At 43.3% G+C, this 20,152-nt stretch overlaps 1 protein-coding gene across 3 annotated transcripts in view; it reads left to right on the top strand.

Moving 5' to 3' along the window:
- Positions 1-20,152, top strand: part of FARP1 (FERM, ARH/RhoGEF and pleckstrin domain protein 1) — a 314,718-nt gene that overhangs the window by 230,534 nt on the left and 64,032 nt on the right. For all 3 annotated transcript variants that reach the window (XM_033177386.1, XM_033177385.1, XM_033177387.1), the window contains exons 5-8: positions 612-690; positions 10,122-10,219; positions 16,628-16,742; positions 17,557-17,704. In XM_033177386.1, coding sequence (XP_033033277.1) covers positions 612-690; positions 10,122-10,219; positions 16,628-16,742; positions 17,557-17,704 — 440 coding nt within the window. The remainder of the gene's footprint in view (positions 1-611; positions 691-10,121; positions 10,220-16,627; positions 16,743-17,556; positions 17,705-20,152) is intronic.

The raw sequence follows: 20,152 nt of genomic DNA, 5'->3' as shown, positions 1-20,152 counted from the left end.
CTGAAAAGTTAGTCATCTTATTCAATCTCTTCCCTGCCCTCGCTCCCTGTCTACTTCCTGATTTTGTCTAAACTCATTGGTAAGAGGGTTTATAAGATACTCACAAAGGCCTTGGCTGGCTGAGACAAAGCCAGGGCCACGTCTGGTGTATGTTTTTCCCAGAGCTCAGAAGAGCACCAAAAGGCTGAAAAGATATTTGATGAACGCATTTGCAACTGTACCTTATAAATAGTTAAATATAATGAATTGCATAACTGATGTACATTTTCATTATTTGGGTAAAAGTAGCCAATTAGATACATTTTTGAAGATAAATGACTTTATTTCAAAAAACCTAGATAAAATTTAAGTCTCCAGAGAAAAAGTTTAATAGCTCTATGTGGTACTTTGGTCATAGTATTTTTTTAAAACGGATCTCTCTTTCCCCACAATATGGAAGTGTGAATTAGTGACTGAACTTGGCCAGTTGTTAAGTGACTTGGAAAATGGCAGATGTGCTCTTGGGAGCTTGGAATGAGATGCATTATTTGTATTTGTGAAGCCTTTTTCTTTAACGGCATTTGAAACACAAGTCAATAAATGCTTTACTTCTTTTTCTTCTTCTTCTTTAGGGCCAAAGCATGTTGTTGTTAAGTTTGTGGTGAAATTCTTTCCGCCTGACCACACACAACTCCAAGAAGAACTCACAAGGTTAGTGGTTTGGAAACTGTGTATTTTTTTGCTACAGGGTACAGAGGAAAAGAGAAAATGAATGTTCTCAATTAATGACACAGACATTTTCATAATGTTTACTTGACCAGCATCTGTTCTGTGCTGAGCGGTTTAACCTTCCTCTTTCCCAGTCCTGCTTACAAAATGGTGGAGGGGGAAGTACTGTTTTCCCTAAAGCCTGGTTTCTTTAAGCCAGTTGTGATATGAAGTGAATCCTGGGCTTACACTCTGTTGATACCATATTTTCCATCTTATATGTCAATCATATTTTCCATCTTATATGTCACATCATGGACTGTTTTGGATGTGAATCCCTTCTGTGAAACCAACACGTCAACTCAGAGTTTATCTTTGCCGCTGCCGTGGGTGGTGGATTTGGCAGGAACCGGAGGTCAGTTCTTTTGAAAGTGGCTGAGTGGGAGAAGTGCAGGCGTTGAGTCAGACCTAGCTTCGGCCACCATCGTGCCACTTGCTGTGACGGGCCAGTTACTTTCTCCCTTTGTGTTGCCATTAGTTCCCCTCTTACAGTGCAGACTCTAATGCTCACTTGGCAAGAGTGGTTTTGAGGATAAGCAGTATTATACTAGAGTAGCTGGGATCCAGTAGGGACACTGTAAATGGTAACTGTCATCACCACCATTGTCATCACCATCACTGTTTTCATTGTCGTCACCATCACCATTGTCATTATCACCATCATCACATCATCACTTCTACTCATTTTATATATACTTTTTCTTTTTTTTCTTTTTGCAACAAAGTCTCTCTCTGTCGCCCAGGCTGGAGTGCAGCAATGCAATCTCGGCTCACTGCAACCTCCGCCTCCCGAATTCAAGCAATTCTCCTGCCTCAGCCTCCTGAGGAGCTGGGACTACAGGTGCATACCACCACACCCAGCTAATTTTACGTTTTTAGTAGAGACAGCATTTCACCATGTTGGCCAGACTGGTCTCGAACTCCTGACCTCAAGTGATCCACCTGCTTCAGCCTCCCAAAATGCTGGGATTATGTGCATGAGCCACTGTGCCCAGCCTAATTTTATAATTCGAGGCAAGACTGACGGTGTTCTAAAAGAGAGCAGAGCTGGCAGGAACATGTGTAGATAAAATGATTCCCTTTCAAGAGCATCCCTCAGATGACACTAATCTGACCAGCCTAATTCTTATCACACATGGTTTTCAAGCAGTGACTGTTTAATACCGAGGCCATCACATCCTTCCTCATCCCTCTCAGTACAGAGCACAGTATCTTGGGTCATCATTGGTCATCATTTATCAAAGGGATGAAGACATTGATACATTAGCAATATTTATTAAGTGTGCCCCATGTGCCAGCATTGTTCTGGGCGCTGGGAATGCAGTGATGACAAGACAAGACTACTCTCATGGAAACAGAGAAAGCAATTAAATAAACAGGATAATACCAGATAGCGGCAAGAACTCTTTAGTAATTGACGTAGGAGGATGTGATAGAGGTGCCTGGGTGATGACTTCAAGTTGGTTGGTCTGGGATGCCTCTTGAGGAAGTGAGAAGGAGCCATCAGTCATTTACTGAGAAAGAGCTTTCCAGAGAGATGGAACAGTCAGTACTCTGCCCAAGGCGAGAGTCAGCTCCAAGCATTCAGATACATAAAGGAGGGCCAGCATGGCAGGTGTGTTGGGAGCACCATGGTGAGGTAGGAGAGAGGCTTGATGCACATAGTGTTGAAAGATTGGCTGCCGTGTGGATGTTTTGCCGGGAGAAGCAGAGTCCGGGGGCATCCTGTGAGGAGGTGGTCACAGTAGTCTATGCCATGATGGTGGCAAAGAAGCCGCCAATAGGTAGCAGTGGAAATGAAGGGAAGTAGTTGTGTTTGGAACAGGTACCAGAAGCAGGTTCACTCTGTCTTGGTGATGAGGTGGTGGCGGACTCTGAGGGAGGGAGAGGGAACGCTTAGATTTTTGACCTGAGCGACTGGGGGGAGATGGTGTTAGGGGTTACTAAAATGAGAAAAGGATGGAGGGAAGTGGAGGACTGCGGGGGGAGTGGAGAGTCAGGGTGTTTCTGGCCAGGTCACGTTTGAGATACCTGTTAGATGTCCCATGACCACAGCAGCGGCAGGAAGGACAACAGATACAGGAATGTGGAGCTCCGAGGAGACAGTGATGAAGACTTCCCACTGCTTTGTGTTTTCTGAACGAATTGCTGCTATTATCCACGTCCACTTAGAATCCTCAAATCAGCGAATAAGGCATAGGCAGCCAGGAATTGGCCACAGCCTTCTGGGAGCTACCTGCAGAGGAGGGACAGCCCGAGCTGCTAAGCCGAGCGCCACAGGAAGGAGGGCTGGCTGACGACAGGAGGGCCTTTTACTGGGGCTGCTGGGTCTTAGTTTACTGGGGCTGGTTTTGCCATCGTTGGAACCTGCATTGCCCCTGAGCTCTGTGTGCTGAAATAAATCTAAGGCCAGGTCCAGCTGTTGGAGGAATGTCGTTGTGTTTGGAATAAGCAGCGTCAGTAGCGTGCCTTTTCTTCATGTGAATCAACAGGCCTCTTTCTTGCTCAGGAAGTTGGAGGCACAAATCCTGTATCCCCTTACCCCCCGTTTTTTTTTCCATTAAAAATTCTGTTTTGCGGCCGGGCGCGGTGGCTCAAGCCTGTAATCCCAGCACTTTGGAAGGCTGAGACGGGCGGATCACGAGGTCAGGAGATCGAGACCATCCTGGCTAACACAGTGAAACCCCGTCTCTACTAAAAAAAATACAAAAAACTAGCTGGGCAAGGTGGCGGGCGCCTGTAGTCCCAGCTACTCGGGAGGCTGAGGCAGGAGAATAGCGTAAACCCGGGAGGCAGAGCTTGCAGTGAGCTGAGATCCGGCGACGGCACTGCAGCCTGGGCGACAGAGCGAGACTCCGTCTCAAAAAAAAAAAAAAAAAAAAAAATTCTGTTTTGCAAATAGTTTTGCACCTTTTCAGTGTTTGTGAATCATTATCTCTAGAGGTTTGCAGTTGTCTACCATTCTGGCCCTTGCTCTGAAACTCCATACAGCTTGTTACCATCAAGCCGCATGTGCCTGGCACATTGCCAGCTCCTCTGTCAGTGTTGAGAAATTCCTCAAGTTACAAGAGCTCAGCTGGACGGAACAGGGTTTTGTTGTTTTTGTTTTCTGGCACCCAGTGTGAACTGACATTTAAGAAGTCTTTTCCAAGGAGACAGTTCTTTTGGCTCACTGTTGAATAAAATTGATCTGAAATTCCTATGGTATTTATCGTCTCTCCATCACTCCCCACTTGGTACAAGGCATAGAGAACCTCACAGGGCCGATGTGTTGGGACTCTCGCATCTCAAATTTCTATGGAAGCAAAGATGGACTGCCTATTGAGATTTCAGGTGCTGTTCTTTGGCAGATGGTGAATGAGGGGATGTTGGGAGAAGCTCCATGTCAGCTGTGCTTTGTGAGGAGGGATGCATATACAGAAGTGGGACAGACAGAGAAACTTGCCTGTGGTTCAGCAAAGCATAAGTGACTCTAGCCCGGTAGTTAATGCCTTGGGCCTCCAGGAATAGCTCTCTCAGCTTCCCATTGATATAGATAGGAGATTAAATTGCAGTCTGCTGTTAAACAAGAAGCTGGATTCCTTTCTATTTATTGAACTGCAAGTGGAATGCCATCCTATTGACAGCAGCACCCAGACATCTAGAAGGAGAAGCGTATTGACTCCTGGGTGCAGCTTGAAAACAGCGAGTGGGATCTTTGGAAAAGATGATCCCAGTTTTTCTTTTTTTCTTTTTTTTTTTTTTTTTGAGATGGAGTCTTGCTCTGTCCAGGCTGGAGTGCAATGGCACGATCTTGGCTCACTGCAACCTTTGCCTCTTGGGTACAAGTGATTCTTCTGCATCAGCCTCCCAAGTAGCTGGGACTACAGGCACGTGCCACCACGCCCAGCTAATCTTTGTATTTTTAGTAGAGATTGGCCAGGCTGGTCTCGAACTCCTGACCTCGTGATCTGCCCACCTCAGCCTTCCAAAGTGCTGGGATTACAGTCGTGAGTCACTGCGCCCTGCCAGATGATCTCAGTTTTTCTTATTGCATGGCTTGGAATCACTTTCCTTGTGCCCAGTTTAGCCACCCTTTGTTCTTCCCCTTCTCTCTGGGCATCCCATCTTCAGCTGGATCCAGCCTCTACTTGCCTGTGTTCTTATAGGTGAGGGGACCCTATCAGAATGTGCTGCTCTGCGCCCTGCGTGTCCTGATGAAGTGGTCTCTTAGACTGCAGGGGAATTGTAAATTGCTTATATTTAATAAGAAAAGAGAAAGAGAAGATGGTGGTCTTCCAGATGAAATAAATTACTCTTACTGAAAGCAAGGGATCAAATAGGTGTGATGTGTGTGACTCTTGTTGTCCCTAGAAGTGAAGTCCCTCTGTCCGCTCCTGCCACAATCATTGCCACTCTTCTCATGTCCACCCTTCTGCTAAGGAAACTTGATTGTATTTTGAGCGCTTTATGTTTTCATTGTGTTTTCCGGTTTAATTTTATTTAGTGCCCACCAAGTAAAACTTAGCCTCTGGCTCTTGTGAGACTGATTGGAATCGCTTCAGTGGACAGTACTAAAGGTGTTGCAAAATCTCTAAAGTTAGCATCGCGGCCAGCGTGCTCAGCTTACAGCTCATGGTAAGAAAAGTGGACAGAGTTAGTACCCAGGAAGCTACTTCTCACGTTACAAGGGCCTTGGAACAGGAAGAGGCCACGTAATCAGGGGAGCCACATTCTTCCTTCAGCCTTCAAAATAGCCATGTGCCCTCCTAGTAAATGTGTGCGTTTTCAGAACCTGATGCCATCTTGCAGCCCTTTTGCAATTGTCACCAAAGGTCCCCAAGCCTGCCAGACTCTGCCCACGCATTTGTCCCTGAAAACCTCTTTGTAAACACAGAACCTCATGTTTGAAATGATAAATGGTAAAATATTCAGAATGTCATTTTAAAACGTGAAGCCCTCCTATTTAATGAAAAACCAACCACACCGATTAGAATTAAAACCTGTAGCTCTACAAAGTGTTGGGCTCAAAAGACAGTAACTATAATCCAGCATGATAGTTTGTATTCCGTCCTACCATATGAGGTTTAGATTGTTTTATATTCTCTGCTTTTCTTCCTTTGACTTTCCAGAGACAGACAGACACACACACACCCCCTCACACACATACACCCCCCCCACACACACACACAGAGACAGAGAGAGAAAGGGGGTTGGGAGGAGAGACGGAAGGGTAGAGCAAGAGAACAGGAATAAAATTAGGGAGGTCAGAGAAAGGCCTACTGGTAGGTCTGTAGTCTGTAGGGTGCTTTTTGCTGATTATACAATTGCTGCTGTGGTTTTTTAGTTCTTAATAATAAAACTTCGTAAATGACTTAAAATGGATTCTTCTTTTATTTTTAAAAACTGCCGACTTTTATTGAATATTTTTGTTCTAATAGTGTTTTCCATGTATCTTATTTAATTCTTATGGAAACCTCTGTGGCTAATACTGTTAAAGGCCCTTTTGAAAATCAAAAATACCCTTTCATTATTATAATAGTAGTAAATATACGTTGTAGAAAGTTAGAATAGACATGAATAAGATGAAGAAAGTAGAAACACTGCATTCCCATTGCCCATCAGATTAGTAAGGTAGCCTTTCTGAATTTTTCTATGCATGCATATGTACTTTTCATCTCATCTAATACATTGGCCATATTCAAATTTCCCTATTTATCCCCTAACTGTCCTTTATATCTGTTTATTCTAAAACAAGATTGGCTAGGCACAGTGGCTCACGCCTGTAATCCCAGCACTTTGGGAGACTGAGGCAGGAGGATCTCTTGAGCCTAGCAGTTTGAGACCAGCCTGGGCAACACAGGGAGACCTGTGTCTACAAAAAAGTTTAAAAATTATCTGGGCATGGTGGTGTGTACCTGTGGTCACAGTTACTCAGGAGGCTGAGGCAGGAGGATTGCTTGAGCCCCCAGAGGTTGAGGCTGCAGTGAGCAGTGATTGCACCACTGCACTCCAGCCTGGAAAACAGAGCAAGACCCTGTCTCAATCGGTCAGTTAATCAATTAAAAACAGATCCACTCCAGGACCACATATTGCATCTAGTTAATATGTCATCCAGGCCTGTGTAGGTTAGTCCCTCATTTTCTTTTCCTCATGATAGCATCTTGTTGAAGAAATTGGACCAGCTACAATATCCTACTTTCTTTGCCTGCTAGCTTTCTTATGGTGCTGTTTAACTTGTTCCTATATCCTTTGTATTTTTCCAAAACTGGAAGTCATAGTCTGTGTTGTGCTGCTATAAAGGAATACCCGAGGCTGGGTAATTTATAAAGCAAAAAAGTTTATTTTGCTTATGATTCTGGGTGGCTAAAAAGTTCAAGAGTGGACATTGGCATCTGGTGAGGGTCTCAGGCTGCTTCCACTCATGGTCGAAAGGGAGCCGACATGTGCAGCGATCACATGATGAGAGAGGATGTGGGCAGAACGGGGAGGTGCTAGGCTTTTTGTAACAACCAGCTCTCACAGGAAGTAACAGAGTGAGAACTCACTCACCCCCAAGGGAGGGCATTAGTGTATTCATAAGGGATCCGCCCCAACGACCCAAACACCTTTCACTGGGTCCCACCTCCAACATTGAGGATGAAATCTCAACATGAGATTTGGAGAGGAATGGAAATTCATCCTGGGGCTTGACTGACACAGTTAAACATTTGGGCTGGAGTCTGTCATAAGTGATGTTGCGTGCTTCATATTTCATTCATGATTAGAGATAGTTCATTGCATTCAGGTGGTGACATTCTGATTACTCCATTGCAGGTAAAGTCATGTTACCTTTGCCCTGTGTGAATTTCCAGTCCCCTACATGGTTTTCTCACCCATTGATAATCCTTGCTGGAGTCAATAATTTCTTTAGAGTTTGTGGAATGAGAATTTTCTAATTCTTTTATTCTTGCTATGTTATAAATTGGTACTTACAATTTTTTGCCAAATACTTGAGGCAAAATTTTACTTTATGGGAGATAAACCTGTAAAACGTTTCTTCAACTTGTTGGCTATCCTGAAACACCCTTTCCTCTGGCCAGGCAGCTTACACACTCGATTCTTTGCTTTGGGTTACCAGTTTTAGATAAGGAGATGCTTGGATCTGCCTGGAATCTACTTTGTCTCCAAGGCCCTATCTCTCTGTCCTTCCAACAGGTAATTGTTTTTTGTTGTTTTTGTTTTTTTTTTTTTTTGAGACGGAGTTGCTCTCTTGGCACCCTGGCTGGAGTGCAGTGGCACGATCTCAGCTCACTGCAACCTCCGCCTCCCGGGTTCAAGTGATTCTCCTGCCTCAGCCTCCTGAGTAGCTGGGATTACAGGGGCGCGCTATCACACCCAGCTAATTTTTGTATTTTTAGTAGAGACGGGGTTTTGCCATGTTGTCCTGGCTGGTCTTGAACTCCTGACCTCAAGTGATCCACCCACCTCGGCCTCCCAAAGTGCTGGGAGCCACAGCGTGAGGCCCCAACAGGTAATTGTATGAGGGACAGAATCTGATTGCAAAGGGTGCTACTGAGAGGACACTGTTCTCAGGCAGCAGGTAAACTAGATTTCTAAAAATCAGTTTGTATCATTATTTTCACATCCATTATAACATTGTACAGGTTTGGTTTGGTTTTGTCTTGTTGTGCCAGGGCGGTGGGGGTGGTATCTATGACTTTGAGTATTTATCCTTTGTGTTACAAGCAGTCCAGTTATACTCTTTTTATTATTTTTAAAGTATAATAAATTATTATTGACTATAATCCCCTGTTGTGCTATCAAATATTAGATCTTCTTCATTCTATCTCACTCTTTTGGACCCATTAACTATCCCCATTCCCTCCCACCTGTTACCTTTACCAGCCACTGGTAACATCATTCTCCTCTGTCTGCTCCATGAGTTCAGTTGTTTTAATTTTTAGCTCCCACAATAAGTGAGAACATGTGAAGTTTGTTTTTCTGTGCCTGGCTTATTTCACTTAACATAGTGACCTCCAGTTCCAATCATGCTGTTGCAGATGAGAAGATCTCCTTGTTTATGGCTGAATAGTAATCCACTGTGTATACCTACCCATTTTCTTTGTCTGTTCTTCTGTTGATGGACACTTAGGTTTCTTCCAAATCTTGGCTGTTGTGAATGGTGCTGCAGTAAACATGGGAGTGCAGATACTTCTCTGACATACTGTTTTCCTTCCTTTTCGGTCTACACCTAATAGTGGGATTGCCGGGTCATATGGTAGCTCTGTTTTTAGTTTTTTCAGGAACCTCCAAACTGTTCTTTATCCTGGTTATGCTCATTTACATTCCCACCGATAGTATATAAGGCTTTTTTTCCCGCCATATCGAAGCATTTGTTATTGCCTGTCTTTTGGACATAAGCCATTTTAACTGGGATGAGATGATATCTCATTGTAATTTTGATTTGCATTTCTCTGATGATCAGTGATGTTGAGCACCTTTTCATATGCCTGTTTGCTATTGCACAGTTTTTACTTAATGTCTTTGATTTACAAATATCTTTTTTCTCTTACACCAAAAATGTTGACATGCTTAATACCATAATATAAAGAAAAGAATTGACCGGGCACAGTAGGTCATGCCTGTGATCCCAGCACTTTGGGAAGCCGAGGTGGGCAGATCATGAGGTCAAGAGATTGAGACCATCCTGGCCAACATGGTGAAACCCTGTCTCTACTAAAAATACAAAAAATTAGTTGGGCATGGTGGCGTGTGCCTGTAATCCCAGCTACTCAGGAGGCTTAGGCAGGAGAATTGCTTGAATCCGGGAGGTAGAGGTTTCAGTGAGCCAAGATCGTGCCACTGCACTCCAGCCTGGCGACAGAGCGAGACTTTGTCTCATAAAAGAAAAAAAAGATAATGGATTTTTACAAATCTGGTGACTGGGTCTTAACGGAAGTAGTTACACCACAAAAAGACACCCCCTTGTTTTTCTCATTTCATTGGCAATCTCTGACTCACCATAATAAGTTGCTGTTACTGTCTGAGCCATAGAACCATGTTAGAGTATGGATGAAGGATTCTGTAAAAAAAAAAAAAAAAAAAAAGGTAACTATTTCCTATACCCTACAAAAATACATAGCATACTAGGTTATGGTCTCACATTTTTATGGCTCTCTCTCCCCATATAAAATGAAACATACTGTTCATACTGTGAAAAGATGGTAGCATATGTTTGTATTTTGGAGGGAGATTTTTACACTGTTGGTGAATGGCAGCTGGAATCCATTCCAGCCCATGCAGACTTCCTGGTTGGGGTTTGCAACCTTCTCCTTGGCCTCTCACAGTGAGGCCAGGTTCCCAGACACCTCATGCCCTCTTTGCCTGACGCCCAGCTCTGTCGATCTTCGCAGGTACCTGTTCGCGCTGCAGGTGAAGCAGGACTTGGCTCAAGGCAGGTTGACGTGTAATGACTCCAGCGCAGCTCTTTTGATTTCACACATTGTGCAATGTAAGTTCTATTTGTTTCCTTTGAAAATCATGTTTGAAATAACACAGTGATCCGATTGATGGGAAAAAAATCATATCCACCAAAAAAGAAAGCGTCAATATCTTTGTGTTATTTTTGCTGTTCATATGAAGGCCTGTGGGTGGAAGAGAAGAACCATGCTCCTGATGTCATTTAATATGCATATCCCCAAATGTTAACTCTTGTACTTTCTGTTCAGGTGTTTGTCTTTCTTCAAGGACTAGTACACAGTTGATACTTCAATTGTCTCAAAGGATGAGCTTGGATGGATGCTTGCCAAATAGACTAAACTTGTTCTGTCCTTTTCGTGGATTTAAACTTTGTCATTGAATATGGCATAGGCGCCTTAAGACATAATACTGCCACAGATTTCACTTCTCTCTAGAGATTCGTGCTCTCCAGAATTCAGTAAATCAAGACTCATGCTGGATTAATGGAGCTGAACCCTGGATGTTTCAATTTGTCTTAATACAGGCAAAGGATAAATCAGATTGTGCTCATCTCAAGGCTTGCTGACAAGCCACCTGGGTGTTTTTTCCCTCTTGACCAAGGCAGAAATTACTTGAAATAAAATATACACATGATGTTTCAGAAAGGTAATTGTGAGTATAACGCTTAGTGTATAAGCACTACTATGAAGGAAAGTTGTGTTATCATATCACCTTTTACATTTCCACTGTATATGAATTAGTCTCATATAATCAGTCCCCTCCTATCCTGATATGTGCCTAGTTAACTAGATTTACAAAGGTTTATAGGAAGTATCACTCTTAGTAGGCAAAAAGTTGCCTTAGTCTAATACAGTAAGGTGTTACAGGAGATGATACATATCTTCTTGTTTTTTGAATATGATCACTTAATAGATAGGTGTTTTCTTACCAATTTGAAAAAAATGACATGGGCAAGAAAAAAAAAATAGGTATCTTTACTAAGCCTGACCATGTGCCAGCACTATATATATATATATATATATATATATAATCTCATTTAATTGTCCTAACAGCCCCCGAGATCAAGTCTGTCATTATCCTGATTTTACAGGGGAGGAACCCTTAGCACAGAACTTAACGTAATTTTTACCTTTGGAGGGAGAGGAGGCTTTGAGTCTGGCTGACCTGATTTCTGTTCATTGGTTGGTGACCCTGGCAGGTTACTAACCCCCCAGCCTCCATTTCTTTTGGAACATGAGAATAATAGAATCTTTTTCATAAGGCTGTAAAAATTAAATGGTAGCATATACAGTTGTCCGTTAGTATCCATGGGGTATTGTCTGCAGGACCTCCAAGGACACCAAAAACTGAGGATGCTTACGTCCCTGAAATGAAATGGTGTCGTATTTGCATATAACCTACGTATATCCTCCCATAGACTGTAAATCGTCTCTCGGTTACTTATGATAATGAATGCACTGTAAATGCTATGTAGTTACATTGCATTATTCAGGGAATAATGACAGGAAAAAATATCTTAGATGTTTGGTACAGATGCAGTATTTTTTCTTAAGTATTTTCAATCCATGGTTGGTTGAATCCATGAATATGGAACCCACAGATACAGCCAGCCAGCCGTACCCAGTATCTGCTGGGTGCTCAGCAAACATTAATTTCCTTTATCCTTATTCACCTGCAATCCTCCTTTTCCAAACAACATAAAACTTTAAAACTTCCTTCTTGAAATAGTAACTTCATAAAATGTCTCTGACCCTTGGCATTTTGTAAGTAGAAGAGAAACTGTCCTTACTCAAAGATTCCTGATGCCATTTAGTCGTGTACTTCTTTCCTCCTATGTTTTTTTCTTTAAAGATCTGTTATACTAAAGAGTAGATTTTGGCCAGGCGCGGTGGCTCACCCCTGTAATCCCAGCACTTTGGGAGGCCGAGGTGGGCGGATCACTTCAGGTCAGGAGTTAGTGACCAGCCTGGCCAAGATGATGAAACCTTGTCGCTACTAAAAATACAAAAATTAGCTGGGTGTGGTGGCGGTGGGTGCCTGTAGTCGCACGTACTCGGGAGGCTGAGGCAGGAGAATTGCTTGAACCCGGGAGACACCCCACTGCCCTCCAGCCTGGGCGACAGAGTGAAACTCTGTTTAAAAGGAAAAAGAAAAAAGAAGAGTAGATTTTAAGTGATCTCACCACAAATATATATATATATATATATATATATATATAGGCAGTAATACATATGTTAATTAGCTTAATTTAGCCATTTCACAATGTATACACATATCAAAAGATGATGTTCACTATAAATATATACCAACAGAATCTCTGTCACCCAGGTTGAAATGTAGTCTGTCAATCACAGGTCACTGCCGCCTCGACCTCTTGAAATCAGGCAATCCTCCTGCCTCAGCCTCCCAAGTAGCTGGCACTATAGGCGCGTGCCATCAGGTCTAGCTAAATTTTTACTTCTTTCTTTTTTTTTTTTTTATTTGTAGAGCTGAGGTCTCACTATGTTGCCCAGGCTAGTCTTAAACTCCTGCGCTCAAGTGATCTTCCCACCTTGGCCTCACAAAGTGCTGGGATTCATAGGCATGAGCCACCATGCCTGACCAATATGTATAATTTTTATTTTGTCAATTAAAGTGAATTAAAAAAATAAAGATCTGTTAACAATAGTGAATTTCACTTGCATATCTTGGAGTAGAGATTTGCTGACATCCAGAAAACCATGGTCTCAGTCTAGTATACCATTTTCCCTCCCAGAAACCAGCAAGTGGCTCAAAATCCCCAAAGAATCTTCCCTTCTCGAAAGGCAAATAGATGGGTTCAGAAGTTCCCCTGCTGTTCACATGGCATTTGACATACAGTCATGAGACACACAGTATTCTTAAAATCTTACGATATGTGTAAACCCCATTTCTGCATTTTTAAGCATCCCATGCACTCAGTCATGAAAGGAGGCATTTCATAGAATCTTCTGTGGATTGTGTTGTGGTTTCAGTTATTGGTGATTATTGGTAAGGTATAAGGGGTCAAGTCATCTCCCTTTGGCAGAAACTATATTACCCTTAATGGAAAATTATCTCTGGTAAGCTGATGTTTATCTTATCCGTCTCTGTACACACAAGCTGATGTCTTATTTTCCTGCCTTCTTTCGCTTGAATACATGGACTCTTTAAGATAGTCTGTATTTTTTCATTTGTTCCTCCGTCACTGGCCTTGTATCTTCCCTGCAGTATTTTGAACTTTCAGTTTTCTCTAATTTACTGTGGGTTAACTAAGAAGGACAAACTGATGAGGGGAAGAATCATCTACTAGTTGACCCTGATGTAAAGGTCGCACGTGGGCAGCATGGAGGCGAGGCAGGGCTGCGTTTGTGCAGGTCATGTGGTCCCTGCTCTGAGGGTTCTGCGTGGTAAGGTGGGTTTGTCCACGCCTGGCCTCTGGGGAAGTTCCATCCATTTATTAAAATCACAGGATTTTGGTTTGCTGCTGTTTTTCGTGTTAATTATTTTGCTGAGTAGACTGCTAAGGAATGTAGTACATCATAAGCTGATGTGACATTTTCAGCATAAAACATGTAAAAAATAGGAAGTCAGCTGGGCGCAGTGGCTCATGTCTGTAATCCCAGTGCTTTGCGAGACCCAGGCAGGAGGATCTCTTGAGGCCAGGAGTTCGAGACCAGCCTAGGCAACATAGCGAGACCTCGTGTCTACAAAAACAAAATTAGCTTGAGGCCAAGAGTTCAAAACCAGCCTGGGCAACATAGTGACAGCCTGTCTCTACCCCCCGAAAAATGAAAGAATTAGCCAGGTGTGGTGGTATGTGGCAGTAGTCCCAGGTACTTGGGAAGCTGAGATGGGAGGGTCACTTGAACCCAGAAGTCAAGGCTGCAGTGAGCCATGATCGCTCCACCGTACCCCAGCCTGGGTGACAGAGCAAGACCCTGTCTCAGAAAAAATAAAAGGAAGTCAGATCTTGAGTATGTGTCTGTTTTCAAATTCAGAAATTTAAGGAGCAGCCTATTTCCATATTTCAAAGAGGAGTTTCATAGTCATGTCACTGTGGAGTAACAGGAGGGCAAGAAAAGATAAGCGACCCAGAAGAAAAGAGAATTAGGTGTCCCCACCCTGATGCCAAAGGAAAAACTGGAGCATTTGGCTATCTCTATGTGGAATGATGGGAAAGAGTGTGTTCTGAGAATCATAGGAATTAAGAAGTCCAAACATAAAACTCAAAGGACATTTCGGATTTAAGGAATTCCTCCATAGACAGTCAAAGCTCATTATTCTCAGATTCTGTCTTTGCAGATTTGCTTATTTACTTGTAGCCCCCAAATGAACCCTCATGTGCTTTCACGGTCATTTGTGGATATGCCCAGGATGGTGAAAAATTGTAGTCACCTGATGTGCATTCCTAGTGGAGGTCAAACGAGGCAAAGCTCTGCCTTCTGGTTTTTTTCTCGTACTGTTAATAAGTATCCTTTTTATGGTCTATTTAGTGCCACACTTCTCGCATTTTTGTGCATATTGTTGGTGATTTCACTGTTTGAAATAGTCCCCAGGCGTTGTGCTGAAGCGCTGTCTGTCTTGTGTCCCCGTGTGCTGCGCCATCTGCCTGATAGAGCAAATGTGTGTTAGGTAAGCGGCGTTCAGGCATGAGTTCAGCTGCTCTTGGCCATGAGCTCAGTGTGAAGAAATTGGCAATGTGTATGTAAGATGGCTTTCAACACAAACACACATAAGACACGGCCAGTTAACTAAAATGTTGTTTCAAGACTACTGTAGGAACCTCACCCCGTATTTTCCCTAGGAGAAATGATTCAGGAATGGCTAATTCAGTGTTTATGGGAACCTTATAGATCATAACTGCCTCGAATAATGAGCATCAAGTGCATTTCCTTGGGACCAGATAGAAGGAATTGCAGAGAAGCCAGGCAGGCCCTCTATTGTCAAGGCGACAGATAATGATGGCAGTATGACCAGGCATGCCCCCATTTCTGTGCCATTTTCTGTGATGGAGGGTGGCAATTTTACTCTATTTAGGAAGGGAGAGATCAGTCCAGAAAAGGCAATTAGGAAATAGTGTTGTTGGTGTTTCGGATGATGAGGAAGCAAGTAAGGGAGGGGTTCTTCCAGTGCCCCAGCTGCTGCCAGGTGTGGTGGCATGGCTTTGTGCAGAACAGATATGCTCAGTGGCTATGACTGATGGCACCACCCAGGCCATGTCCTGCTTGATTATTGGAGTGCATTGCCTTAGGTGTGACAAGCTGCTTCACGTGACAGAATGAAAGGGGAGTTTCATAGCAACAGTTCCCTTGGTTTTTATCGAAACAGCTGGGCTCTAGTCATTAGGCTATTTTGTATTAAGCTTGTTTTACAGTATATGTGATATAAAGAAAAAGGTGTACTGTCTCAGAGGTGTAACAGTGGGTGTACACACTGACCTTGAGCTAGTGTTGTTAAGGCGCAAGTCTGATTTTAAAGCTCTATCCTTTCCTTTCCACATTCCGGCAGTATTGAGGACTATCTTGAGGTTATGCGAGAAAACAAGGTTATGTGAGAATCATGTTTCTCATAGATAAAAATGTGTAAGACTTTGCAATCTGATCTGTTATTTCTGACAAGACTACTAAAAGTTTAATAAACTTATAATTGTTTAAGCGTTAGATTATCTACCTTTGCACCCACTGCCAATCCTCCTTTCTCGACATGATAAAGCATTTGGGTTTTTGCACTAGTCATTGCTAATACATGTTTCATTGTGATTTTTAAGTCCTGAAGTTTCAGGACTTGTCAGGAGGTCATACAGTTATCACCCACATGTGTAGAATTTATTGCCAAGAACCTCCCCAGCGGATGGGGAGAAAAGAAAAACCAGGAGCAGGTATGGCTGAAGATGGATGATTCTGAGGTGTTTTTTTTTTTGGACACGGAGTCTTGCTCTGTCGCCCAGGCCACCGTGCAGTGGCGTGATCTCGTCTCACTGCAACCTGTACCTCCCAGGTTCAAGCGATTCTTCTGCCTCAGCCTCCCCGGGAGCTGGGATTACAGGTGCCCGCCACCACGCCCAGCTAATGTTTGTATTTTTGGTAGAGATGAGGTTTTGCCATGTTGCCCAGGCTGATCTTGAACTCCTGACCTCAAGTGATGCACCCGCCCTGAACTTCCAAAGTGCTGAGATTACAGAGGTGAGCTCCTGCACCTGGCCTAGAAGCATCTTTCCGACTGTTAGAGATGAGGAGGAGTGAAAACTGTCTTCTCAGGTCACCACAATTGATAAATGTATCCTCGCATCCGGTTTCTGAGATCTAACGCTTCTGATGTTCCCCACCAACTGGACTCACCTTATGTTGTCTGCTAGCTTCTGTTTGGCTAGCAGGAGAATATTGACAAACTGGGAAGTGTCCTTCCTACGTGACCTGTTTTTCTTTCTGTTTCCTTTTAGCTGAGATTGGGGATTTTGATGAAGCCTTGGACAGAGAGCACTTAGCAAAAAATAAATACGTACCTCAGCAAGACGCACTAGAGGACAAAATCGTGGAATTTCACCATAACCACATGTAAGTCTCATTCTTGGCTCCATACTCCCCTGAGCCGGTTCTCTCTGCCTCCAGCGTACATGGGTGTACATCCCAGCCACCCCCCACAGAAACTATGGTGGAGAAAAACACTAAGGGTGAGGGGAAAAGATCACAGAGGCTCATTGGGATGTGGTGATTCATCCTGGGCTCTCAGAAGCACAGGTCACCCACTGAAGCCTGGAGTTTAAGGATGCCCATGCTTTGGAACAAAAGAGAAAGTAAGAGCAAAGGACCATCCAGTTATCATCCTAATGAGAAATTGGGAAAGGGATGTGGTCACCTTGGGACAAGGTCAGAGTATCATAAAAATCCAGAACCTTCGTAGCATTTCCATTTTTGCTTTTGTTTGGATTAATATTTTCAAAGGACTCATGGTGCTTTTCGTTGTTGTTTTAAGGAAGCATTGGAGCCTGACGGCCATATGAAAAAGTGTTCTCTTGAGCTTTTTTTGCAGGTTTAGGTTATTGAAAGCAACTAAAATCTTGTTTTAACACAGTGGTGTTTTGCTTTAATATGACCTTAAAGGAAACTCTTTGAGATCCCCCCCCTCAAAAAAAAAACTGGCTGAGTCTGGAGACTTTTGGGGTTTTATGTTCCATGGCAATGGAGCTTTTGTCCAGCTGCTAGACTTTGGGTTACAGTGAATGGGAGGTTGGGTGTCATCTGATCGGGTAGCCCCAGTGTTTGTGATGAAATGCCTTTTTATTTCCCAAGAGAAGCTTCTTAATCTCAAATTAACAGACACAGGGAATTCAAATCTCCTGGCCTTTCTCTTTAATTTTTGTTTTGTCAGTGGACAAACACCAGCAGAATCAGATTTCCAGCTCCTAGAGATTGCCCGTCGGCTAGAGATGTATGGAATCCGGTTGCACCCGGCCAAGGACAGGGAAGGCACGAAGATCAACCTGGCCGTTGCCAACACGGGAATTCTAGTGTTTCAGGTGAGAGCCTTGAGAACACCGCCCGGTTCTCTCGGTGATACAGAGAGAAGAGCTGGCCCTTCAACTCTGATTCATATTCAGTGGGCCAAGACCTCTGATCGTTATTTTTTGGCAAACAAAGAAAAATTAACCTCATCTCAGGCTTTCTGTTTCCCAGGCCCTCAGCTCCCAGATTCTATTTCACTTACCTTTGTCCTGTTTGGGGAATCCATATTACAGATTTGTTTGGTTTTATTGACTTTGTAGCATCACAGAAACATGTAGCTCTCCATGAACCTATACTTAGAACACAGTGTAATGGAATCGAGACTTTAAGTCCCCGAATAAACACCTTTTTCACACTTACAGATGATACTTTGCTGTAATGTGATCCTTTTCTTTTTTCCCCCCAAACCCAGTTTGGGTTGAGCCAGCTTGTTTGGTTGGGACTTCAGATATACTTAAAGAGTGTTAGGCACACTTTTAAGATATAGCAGTTTTATAAATTCATAAAAGCCACATTCTTGCAGTTTTGTAGCAAAACACATACTGCACTTGAATTCTTACTTGTATTCTACTTAAGGACATAGTGATTCTCTGCACTCTAAAAGGTGTGCTCTGTTGATCATTCTGCTATTAGACTGTTTCATTGATCATTGCTTCTCTCTTAATAGCCTTATTGAAGTACTGCTGACATACAATAAAGTGCACACACTTGAAGTGCATAGTTCAGTAGGATTTTATTATATATGTGTATATCCTGTAAAACTCCCAACAAAACCAGCAGAATGAACATATTCACCCCCAAAAGGCGGTTCAGTACATTCCTTTTCAACACAAGCGGGTAACCTGTGCTTTTAGTTTCAAGTGGATATAGAGAAAGCACCTGCCTTTGTCATGAAATGGGATCAGATTTCACCCAGTTATGAAGTTGTAAATGTGTTCAGGACCTAAAACCCTTTTTTGAGCTCTTCCAGGTTTGCGTATATTTCCGCCTCATCTTTTATCAGAAGAGTTCCAGTGATTCTGTGTTCATGCACCAGAAGTTTATGACACCATAATTATTACAGAATCACATCCCAAGAAGAGTTAAGCCGGCTTCCTATCAGGTGGTAGGGAGTGACATTGTGAGAGCAGTGTGGTATTCAAGGCGGATTTTTTCTTGACAGTTTTTGACCTGCATGCATAGCCTCTGAGTACCTGATAAGAGAAACAACAATAGGCTGGGCGCGGTGGCTCACACCTGTAATCCCAGCACTTTGGGAGGCTCAGGCAGGTGGATCACCTGAGGTCAGGAGTTCAAGACCAGCCTGGCCAACACGGTGAAACCACGTCTCTACTAAAAATACAAAAATTAGCTGGGCGTGATGGCATGCACCTGTAATCCCAGCTGCTTGGGGGGCTGAGGCAGGAGAATCACTTGAATTTGGGAAGCGAAGGTTGCAGTGAGCCAAGATCGCACCACTGCGCTCCAGCTTGGGTGACAGAGCAAGACTGTCTCAAAAAAGAAAAACAATAAAGCCAAGTGGAGTTTTCAGTACTATCATTAAATTTCAAATCACAACCCTGAACCATTTCTAAAAAGTATTAAGGAAAAGAAGTGTCTAACAATTGAATTAATGTGCTTTGTGTTTGACACAACCCTAAGTATTGGGAATACCTGGGTAATGTAGTCACCTACAAAGCCTGTGTCTCAGAACCCACCTTCTTGCCAGTGCCCCATTGCTTCATTCTTGCCACGTTGAATGAACAGGCCTGGTGTTCCAGTGGGCTCCAGAGGAATTCTAATTTCAGCTGAGACTGGGCAGACGGGAGTTGGTATCCAGCAGCTCCCCATCGTTTCTCCACCTTGGTTGGAGACAGTGACTGCCTGGCTGCCACACACGATGAGGATATGTGAGCCCCGCCCAGAGACTGTGCTGGCCTTGAAGACACATGACAGGCCTGGCCTCCCACCCTCAGTTCTGCCGGTGCTGTTGGAAGCTTGATGGGCCCAGGAGCCAGACCAGCGTAGATGAAGCAGGGAGTTGATTGCAGACCTGCTGAATGTTAACCAGACCTGCCAGGAAGGCGTGTGCTTGGAAGTCTCTTTCTGCCACATTCAATGTGTCATTTGCGGCAAATTAAAATATATCCATGTTGCAGTTTCCATGTCTATAAAATGAAAATAATAAATCCATCTTGCTGGATTTTATCATATAAGGGTTGTTAAGATACGATGTATAAAGCCCTCAGGATGGTACCTGGCACTTCATAAGTCCTGGCAGCTAATGATTGTGGTGGTTGTCATGGTTTTTATTTCTATTTATCTTTCTTCTCATCATTACCTTGGCTAGTTTCCTCTCTCCCTAGAGGTAGACTTAGTTTGAATGCCAAAATCCTATAATTAGTGAGAAATAATGATCCAGGAACAGGTATCATCCTATAGCCACAGATCCTGTGAGTTCTCTGCAAAAGGCATCTCTACTA

This window comes from Trachypithecus francoisi, unplaced genomic scaffold (genome assembly GCF_009764315.1).
Source record: "Trachypithecus francoisi isolate TF-2019V2 unplaced genomic scaffold, Tfra_2.0 Lachesis_group18, whole genome shotgun sequence".
NCBI classification, from domain to species: Eukaryota; Metazoa; Chordata; class Mammalia; order Primates; family Cercopithecidae; genus Trachypithecus; species Trachypithecus francoisi.
Note: the sequence above shows the minus strand (reverse complement) of the source record. Positions and strands in the feature narration are given on the sequence as shown.